General features: G+C 43.1%; 1 protein-coding gene across 2 annotated transcripts; it reads left to right on the top strand.

Annotated features, from left to right (window-relative positions):
* Positions 1-429: 429 nt before the first annotated feature.
* On the top strand, positions 430-7,965 carry PDP1 (pyruvate dehyrogenase phosphatase catalytic subunit 1). Of its 2 annotated transcripts, none has more exons than XM_027737361.2 (2): positions 430-534; positions 4,029-7,965. In XM_027737361.2, the coding sequence occupies exon 2, from the start codon at positions 4,073-4,075 to the stop codon at positions 5,678-5,680; it is 1,608 nt and encodes a 535-aa protein (XP_027593162.1). In that variant the 5' UTR covers positions 430-534; positions 4,029-4,072; the 3' UTR covers positions 5,681-7,965. The 2 variants fall into 2 exon arrangements, with proteins under 2 accessions (XP_027593162.1, XP_027593160.1); XM_027737359.2 differs by lacking the exon at positions 430-534 and adding an exon at positions 573-979.
* Positions 7,966-9,677: the final 1,712 nt, after the last annotated feature.

Below are 9,677 nucleotides of genomic sequence, written 5' to 3'. Positions count from 1 at the left end.
GCAGAGAGTTCCCCGGTTTAGGGGACAGGCTTCACAGTGGTCTCTTGCGGAGTTAACGTGTTTTGTGACTGTTAAAAGGAACTTCACGAAGATTTCAAGGGGGAACCCCCTCACACATTTCCCCCTGGGAAAACGAGCGCCCGGCCGGGCTCGCCCTCCCCGCGCGCTCGGCGGGGCGGGGCGTAGGGGTGCGGCGGATGTGCCGCGCGCCGCCGCCGCGTTCGCGCTTTCCCGCCCCTGCGCGGTGCGCGCGCACGCAGCACCCCCTGCGCCTCTCGCCCCCACGCGCGCTCCCGCAGCCTCCGCGTCACGTGACCGCCTTGCCCTTCTCGGCAGCCAATGGGCGGCGCGCCGCGCGCCGCAGGGCTCTTTATAAGGCGCGGCGCAGCAGCCGCGGGCGTGAGGTGGTGGCTGCTGGGGGTCCGAGGGGGGGGTGGTGGTGCGTGCGGGGTGTCGCGGGCCTTCCACCCGCCTCTCTCCCTGTGCCGCCTGGTCCTTCCACCCGCCTCCTTGTGCTGCCTGGGAAGGGGCCAGGTCTGTGCCCGGGACGGGCGGAGGGAGGAGGAGGTGGTCGTCGTGCCGGAGGCGGGCGGGCGGGCGGCTGGCTGGGGAGGGGCGGCCATGTCGGGACCGCGCAGCGCCTGAGCGGGCAGTGCTGTCCCCGCGGCGGCGCCGGGCGGGCCCGGCTCCTCGCCCTGCCGGAAGGGGCAGCGGGGCCGGCGGGGCTCGGTGCGGGCGATCGCTGCGGAGCTGGCTCGGTCCCATCGCCGAGCGGGCGGCGGCGCCGGGCGCCCGCAGAAGGGCTGTGTGCGTGTCTCCTCCTGTCTGCCGTCCTGCCTCCGTGCCGGAGCTCTCCGCCTTCTCTAACAAACTCTCTGCCTTGCTTCTCCCCCCGCCCCCCGGGCTTCTGCTTTGTGGATGTTGGCGGCTTCATGTTGTGACAGGAGAATGTGTGTGTGTCCTGGGCCCAGGCGGATCGGTATGTATGTCCCTGCGTGGAACGACGGGCTCGGGGGTCAGATGGGATCCGGGGAAGGGGCTACCGGGCTGGGATGTGTCCGAGGGCTGAGGCGTGGGGGGAGGATTAGCGGTGCTGCTTGCGTTCAGTGCTTCTTGTTCCTCCTCCCCACCTCCATCCTCTACAACAGGCTCGTTCAGGTCTGTAAGGTGTAGGAAGGGCACCCAGGGGAAGTGTTATTAGCTGAAGCCATAGGTGTCTTTGGCACAGTGTTATGGAGGAACCTGTGTGTGCTGTGTCAATTGACCTTACTAGTACAGCTAGAACATCCCTTTATTAAACGAAGGGGTATTTTTCTAGTTTTTTTAGTGTAGTAGTATAAAAGCCATACATTGACCACCTGACTCATTATTGGCTGTATTATGTTTGCAGCTTGAAAAGTAACATTTGTACCCTGTTCAGAGCTTGGAGAGATGTTTACACTGCATCAGTTCTAATCTCTTGACAAATCTTCATTGAACTGTAAAATTTCTACTTCACCTCTTTTTCTTTTCTGCCATCTTTTGATCAATCATAATGAACTTGGGATCTTAAAGTAATTATTTAGAGGCTAGATGGTGTGTCTGGTTATATTTGGGACATCTGTGTTGTGGGGATAAATGGCAGAGACTTAGAATTTCAGTTCAGGGTGGGAAACTTGAAATTTTGCATTTGCTTCATCAACTTCATAGGATTTATTAAATCTAGTATGTGAAACAGACTGATCTCTTAAGCTAATGTAGATCTAGTGTAAATGATACAGACCATGGATTATTTGAGGCCAGCTTTCTACTACTTCCTCTTGGATTTCATGTAATATTTAATAAACTAATGATTAAAAATCAGCAAAATATCCTCCAGTGGTGATGCAGAGCCATTACAACAGTGGTATATTCGTATTTTTGCTTCATCATGGACCAACAACAAAACTGTCAGAACAGTTGTGGCACCACTGAGGGTCAGCACTGAACACAAATGCTGAGCAGTCAGGAGAACCTGACTCAGTTAGACTCTAATGGGAGACCAGTGCTGAATCCAAGGTGCTGCCTTAGGCCAGGCACATCCATAGAACCTTGAGGTTACCATTCTGTAAGCAAAATTGTTGCTTTTAAATGTCACCTGAAGAAATATACATAACTGTTACCAAAATAGATCCTTTATAATTAGAAGGCAGTGAATATTTGGAGTTGCAGTATACTCCTGTCATGCTGTGTGCATGTGAAACTTGGACTGGAGAAAAAGACTTTGAAAAGCAAATGGGTAACAGAAATTTAGTATTCATCTGGAAGTTTGAGCCAATATGCTGCTGCTGAGCATCTGGACTACAACCAGAGCTCTTCTTGGTAGCTGCATAACAGAAAACTGACCAGTTCAGTCTTCACAGCTGTCAGTGGGAGACATGGAGAGGTCAATGGACAAGATTTTTTGTCAATCTAAGTCAAGAGTGACAGTCAATCATTAAGACTGGGAAGCTGGTGGAGTAATAGCAACATGAATTCTACTTTGCTTTTGGCAGTTATGTATCTTGCAACAGAGAAATGGACTCCACTCCAGGTTACATAAGGAGAAGAAGCAAGCTTGGAGGGAAGAATGTGACTTTCTTGCCTCTCTTGAAACAGAGTGAATGGGGTGAAGTTTCATATATTTCTAGACACTTCTCAGCTGGTCTGAGTGATCAGAATCCTATGGCCGAAGCTATGGAAAGCTCAGGGAATAGAGTGATTACACAATGCAATCCTGTCTGTATTGCACGATCCTTTAGATTGAGTATTGGGGCTTGCTGCATATTTTATAGCAGTGTCTCATCTGAAATACTGTAGTGCTTGGCTAAAAAAAATCAATTTAGTGACTGAAGCACCTTGCATAACACAGCAATATTCATTTTTTTCAGTAAAACAAATCTGAGATAGAATGGTGCTGATAGATTAGTACTTATGACTGCAGTAAGCCTTCTAATGGTCTTTTCTGAGAAGAAGCTTTTATGATGGAACTTGATCATAAAAGTTAGAGAAAATTGAATTCTCCTTAACTGCATGTACTTTGCACGAGGCACAGTTCAATTCCATTTCCATTCTGGAATTGTTTCCTCAAGTATGACACTGTAGAAGACTTCCTGATAATGAAGCGTAGTGAATAAGACTTTTGAGAGATACTCACACTAATGTTGTGATTTGGTATGTAAATGGGAAAAAGGAAGCGTATATTAGAGTGACCTTTCTTCAGGGGAATGAAAAAATAAGGAAACATTTTAGATGTGACAAGTAGTATAATTTTTGATATTGAACTTAATAGTTTATCTTAATACTGAACTAACATTAGTCTATTGAGCAGGGTTTTATTCTAGTCATGGAAGCAAACACAGTTTGGATGTAGTTCTTCAATTGAATAGCTTCCTAAAGTGTTTTATAGTTCTAAAACTCACTGGAGTAGATGAGCTTTTAGTAAGATGTGGTTACAAAAAGAATATCTGCTCTTTATGACCTACTGCTTGCTTCTGTCATCTAAACCATCTTCATTTTAAACCCAGTTGTATGTCGTCCTTAAGTTGTTCTTGAGTCTTACTGTTAGATGCTTTCTCTTCTTTAGCCTTATAGAAAGACAGAGTTTTCCTCCCTGTGTGCCCTGACATCTGGCTCTGACATCTGTGAAATCACCAGGAAAGCAAATACCTATGAAAGCCCTGTAGAAGGTGACAATACTGTAGAGTGCTCCATGATAACTGTTGTCCTAAGTTCTTTGAAGCTTTCTTGTCTGTCTGGCTGATGTTTTCACTTCCTACCTGCTATCTGAGTGGGTATAAGCTAAAATATCTGTTCTGAACTGAAGTGTGGTATAGCTTTTTTGTTTCAGCCCAATGTAGTGTCTATAAACAAACACCTCTTAATGCCTTTCTTTGTCAAGTCCTCTGAAGCTACGAAGTCAATATAAGGAACTTGGTTAGGGACTGTAAACATCTTAACACAGACCTTGGGGGGCGAGGTAAGAATCTGTTGGCTGTCCCCATAAGCACAGTTGTTCTCTTGTCTTTCAGCAATTCCAGTCCGAAGCTCCAGGCTACCATTGTTGTCTGATGCCATGCCAGCACCAGCTCATCTGTTCCCATTGATTCGTAGCTGTGAGATTAGCAGAATAGGCAGCACTGCGTGTTACTGCCACCATAGACATCTGTGTTGTTTGTCATCTCATTTTGCTCACAGTCACTTCAGATATGCACCGCAGAAGAAATTTGCAGCACTTTATAGGCCAAAGGAGAACTTTAATCACTTCATTCACACAAGGGATCATGCTTCTGCGTCACAGAGGTTTTACCTCACTCCTCCACAGGTCAACAGCATCCTGAAGGCAAATGAGTACAGTTTCAAAGTCCCAGAATTTGATGGTAAAAATGTAAGTTCTGTTCTTGGATTTGATAGCAACCAATTGCCTGCTAATGCTCCGATAGAGGACCGGAGGAGCGCTGCCACATGTTTACAGACAAGAGGGATGCTTCTGGGTGTGTTTGATGGCCACGCAGGCTGTGCTTGTGCTCAAGCTGTAAGTGAAAGACTGTTTTACTACATTGCTGTCTCTTTATTACCTCATGAGACTTTACTTGAAATAGAAAATGCTGTGGAAAGTGGCAGAGCTCTGTTGCCCATTTTACAGTGGCACAAGCATCCCAATGATTATTTTAGCAAAGAAGCTTCCAAGCTTTATTTCAACAGTCTAAGAACTTACTGGCAGGAGCTGATTGATCTCAACAGTGGAGAGACTACTGATGTGAGAGAAGCTTTAATTAATGCTTTTAAGAGGCTTGATAATGATATTTCTTTGGAAGCTCAAGTAGGAGATCCAAATTCTTTTCTCAACTATCTAGTACTGCGAGTGGCATTTTCTGGTGCAACTGCCTGTGTAGCTCATGTAGATGGTGTTGACTTGCACATTGCAAACACAGGTGACAGTAGAGCAATGCTTGGGGTTCAGGAAGAAGATGGATCTTGGTCTGCAGTTACTTTGTCCTATGACCACAATGCACAAAATGAACATGAAGTGGAACGTGTGAAAACGGAGCATCCAAAATCTGAAGAGAAAACTCTTGTGAAACAAGATCGTCTCTTGGGTCTCCTGATGCCTTTCAGAGCTTTTGGTGATGTGAAGTTTAAATGGAGTATCGAACTGCAGAAGAGAGTAATAGAATCGGGCCCAGATCAGCTGAATGACAATGAATATACAAAGTTCATTCCTCCAAACTATCACACTCCCCCATACCTCACAGCTGAACCAGAAGTCATATATCACAAATTACGGCCACAGGATAAGTTCCTGGTTTTGGCTACAGATGGACTGTGGGAGACGATGCACAGGCAAGATGTGGCTAGAATTGTAGGGGAGTACCTCACTGGTGTTCACCACCAACAGCCAATAGCTGTTGGTGGGTATAAGGTAACTTTGGGACAGATGCATGGTCTCTTAACAGAAAGGAGAGCAAGAATCTCTTCAGTATTTGAAGATCAGAATGCAGCGACTCACCTGATCCGACATGCAGTGGGTAACAATGAGTTTGGAACCGTGGATCATGAGCGACTGTCCAAGATGCTTAGTCTTCCAGAAGAGCTGGCTCGAATGTATAGGGATGACATTACAATTATTGTGGTGCAGTTCAATTCACATGTTATAGGTGCATGTCAAAATGAGGAACTGTGAATTTAATGTAATGAACTAATTACGAAAGTTGTAACAATGGCCAGTATGAGCAGCAAATTAAAAACATCCACCCAACAATAAAACCCCAAAAAAGCCTTTGGCAAACAAATTGTTTGTTTGCTAGATTCAGCATATCCATTGTTCCTGCCTTTCCCCAGAGCTCTAAATACATGGGAAGTGCTATTGACCTAATAAAAAACTTGAAGAGGATGTCACAGTTTGGGAAAAGAGGCTTTTATAACAGCTTTGCACTGTTGATTTCATGAATGCTGCTAGAACAATGTCTTGAATTTGGCAGATTTGGGTGAGGGAGGGAAGTAGAATGAAGAATTAACTATCAAAGATCTGGTTAGAAACAAAACCTGTTTATAAAATATCTGCAAATATCTATAAGAAGAGATGAGTAAAAATGTTGCTGAATTTTTTTATGGGGCTAATTCTTGCTATGGTTATGTGTGAATGTATTGTCTATTGTTTCTTCAAAGGCCACTTTAACCAAGTAAGTCTTCAGTGTAACAAAGTTGTCTCACTTTCATATGGACAATGTCATTCACGTAAGGATGTTTGTCTAAGTGTTAATTTTCAGTGCAGGTCTAAGCCATAATCAGTACCTGAGATTGTTACAGCTTAATCATAATCTTATGCACGGTAACTTCTAAATTTCTTGTGCATTAATACTTGGCTGTGGGTTTCTGATCAACCCGTAGGGCAATAATACATTACAACATGCAGCAAGATACCAGATAACTTTGTGGAGGACTTCAATTTGCACTCCTTCAGACTTTTCAGAAAGTCAGTGTTGTTGTTTAAGGCTATGTTTGCTTTCCTAGAGGTTATGTCCTTCATGGACTCCACCACTGTCTGGTGTTGCTTGTCTAGTAAATAAGTTTTTACCTGAAAAGATCGGGAAATCATTGCTAACCTCTTTGTGGCTTTGTAATTTGCATTCATTTTCATTTTGGCTATTTCAAATGGTCACATCGGAAGTCCCTCACTTTGGGTTAAAAACTACAAATTACAAAAAATTGAAGTACAGCTTGTAAATAGCATTTTAATTGGGAAACTAACTGGCATGCATGTGTATGTTCAGTGGCTATTTCTAGCAACTTCTTTTAGTTGTGTATTTCTGGACAGCTGCTTTATGCATGTTCTCACAGTCCAGAATGCGATCACACAGCAATCTCTGAAATGGGTCTCTCTGTCTTGTAATGGTTTAATTTGAACTTAAAAAGATTGGCTATACTTGTGTGCTGAAGTTGTTGGGCTTGTAATTATAGAAAGTAGGGACTGACAGCTAATTGGTCATCATTGTATCTAATTTAGGCATGTTGATTTATTTTAACCTGGCGTTAGATTAAAAACTCAAATGCTGACTGAAATACTTGATGACTGAGAGAACACATGCAGTTTGATTCCTGTGTTGCAGAGAACAATGATAGGTCAGCTTATTTCACTTTACCAAGGTGTTTCAGTTAAAATACCTCCCTAGCGTTCATCATAGCTAGTTTAATCAACACTTTTCTCAATTAACCAAAATATGCTAGGTTTCTAAAGTGGCATTTTCACTACATATAAATCTTGCCAATTAATGCTGCTGTTCCATAGGATACACTTGTTTTGAACAACGAACTTGTCCTATAGTTAACATTGGCTCCTCAAACTCACAAATGCTATGTGTACTCAGTGGCCTGCAGCGTTAGTATGGCTGTTTCTTTACCTGACCTAAGTATCAGCATCAGTATTGCTGCAAGGTTAACGATATCTAAGTTCACGTTCAAGATATGCACAACCCTTCTTTATTTGAAGGGAAAAGGGGAACTCTAAAATGCTTAGACAATTACTGGCTGTTGACATTGCTTCTGTATCTTGTGTTTTGGTGAATGTGTCATTAACTAGGTCAATAGATTTTGTTCTAGCATTCAAATGCAGTATGTAATCTCAGCTGTTGCAGTATTTAACTTTCTTACTTTTTTTACTGTTAAAGCTCTATTACATGTATTGATGTACTTACCCTATGATTGTTAGTATGGGTTTGGTACAAGTCATAGCTGAAACAAATGCACATTGGTCCCATGGATACAACTTTTATTGAAGAAACGCTGCTTTTTGTAGTAAAGATGCAAATATATATATATATAGGGTCAGACAAAAGAATATTTATGTATTGCTTGGAGACTTGCTCAGTATGTATGCAGTGAACAGAAGCAGCATAACTGCCTGCTGAACAGGTGGTCTGAACAAACATCTTTTAACAGATTCCAATAAAATGATCAATTATGCAAAAATCCACGTGTGTTGAATTGATGTAGAATGTGATTTCTATTCTGCTAGGACCGAGCTTATGAACTGCTTATATTTCAAGACTTTGTTCCTTTGTGTTGTCCCTGTTATGAATAGAGCAGATGGCCAAACAAAGTGAAGTATAAATAGAAACAGACTGAGAGTTGAAGTCTGAGCTCTTAAATGCCACTGTGAGGCTTGAACACCTACATCAGGCATGCTGGTGCTGCCTCCCCCAGGCAGCAGAACTCAAATCCTTCCATCAGTATCGCTGCATGTCTCAGTTCCCAGCACCTCAGGAATACCTTTGGGTCCAGTGCTGCTGATGAAGCAGCATAATTTGAGATCATAGAGCTATGTACTGTACTGTGTATAGAGCAATACAGCATTTCATAAACAATCTAAAACACGTGTGTGGATTAAATTGGCATAAGAATGAACTGATCATGAACTAAATGGAAACAGCTCTTCTGTCACAGGCTGTGGACATGTTGTTTGCATTGTCTACCAGAATTGTTGCATTGCAGAAAGTACAGTTATTGTGTATGTAAGGGGGATGCTGTGATTACTTTTCCAGATAAGGATTTCACAGCTGCAAATACATGGCTCAACTGAAGAGGGTGGCTGAATCTTGATAGTCAACATGAGACCTCAAATTCACCTTAATCTTTAAAACTGTTCTTGATGAATATCAACAGAATTGTTTAACAGTGATATTAGGTAAGAGAGGAATGGGAGATCTCCTGTTAGTCTGCGCTTTCAACTTAAGACTCCGTAAATCTTCCCTTGTGTTTGAAGTGGTATGTGCACTGTATTTTCTTTGGACAGTATTTTACAACTATTGCTGTGATAACTTCTGTATTCTGTTTGCTGTAGAATCACGAAGGTTGGAGAAGACCTCTAAGGTCATTGAGTCAAACTGTTAACCTACTGTTGCCAGGTCTGCCACTAAATCATTTGATGAATGAATTTTTCATAATATCTAATCTAAACCTCCCCTGCCACAACTTGAGTCAGTTTCCTCTTGTCCCATCACTTGGTACCTGGGAAAAAAGTCTGACTCTCACCTGTTTACAGTCTCCTTTCAGGTAGTTGTAAAGAGCAGTAAGATCCCTCCACTGAGCCTCCTTCTCTCCAGACTAATCAACCCCCACTCCCTCAGCTGCTTCTCCTAAGACTTGTGCTCCAGTGTCCATGTGCAATCTATGTGCATGACTTGGTGAGCACAGAACTTAATAAAATACTTAATAAAGTATTTTCCCTTTCCACTCATTCCCTCATTGTAGGGCAGAGTTTTGCATATAACAGACTTGTAAAACACAAGAGTGTAGTCTCAACATGAGATGCTGTTTGAAGTTAGTTTTTTAAACTCGCGTCTCTCTGCTTGGAACAATTCTGGAGTGAGATGTTTCTGGTAACGTTCTGATAAATACTCTGCAGAAGGCTTAGGCTGCTCTGTTCTTCCTCACAGCGGAAGCATATTTGTAATGAGATTACCTGATGTAGATGGATAATTCAGGTTTCTGATTCTAAGCATATGTGGTGACCTAAGCTCCCTGATACAGGCAGTTCATGTGGTTTCATGACAAATATGTGCTGTCTGATTTGCACCAGTGACTGTTATAGCAAAGACTGCTGATTACTCATAAGTGCTGCTGCATGACAGTCCAAGAACAGTGCTAGCACAAGGCATTTTGAGATGTCAAGGTAATTGGCA

This window comes from Pipra filicauda, unplaced genomic scaffold (assembly GCF_003945595.2).
Source record: "Pipra filicauda isolate LSUMZ 115617 unplaced genomic scaffold, ASM394559v2 scaffold509_size397805_pilon, whole genome shotgun sequence".
Taxonomy (NCBI): domain Eukaryota; kingdom Metazoa; phylum Chordata; class Aves; order Passeriformes; family Pipridae; genus Pipra; species Pipra filicauda.
This window is presented reverse-complemented; position numbering and strand designations above follow the sequence as displayed.

Coding starts and splice junctions, on each gene's coding strand:
- PDP1 (XM_027737359.2), top strand. CDS start 919: ATGTTGGCGGCTTCATGTTGTGACAGGAGAATGTGTGTGTGTCCTGGG. Junction 980..4,028: donor TCCTGGGCCCAGGCGGATCG/GTATGTATGTCC, acceptor CTTGTCTTTCAG/CAATTCCAGTCCGAAGCTCC.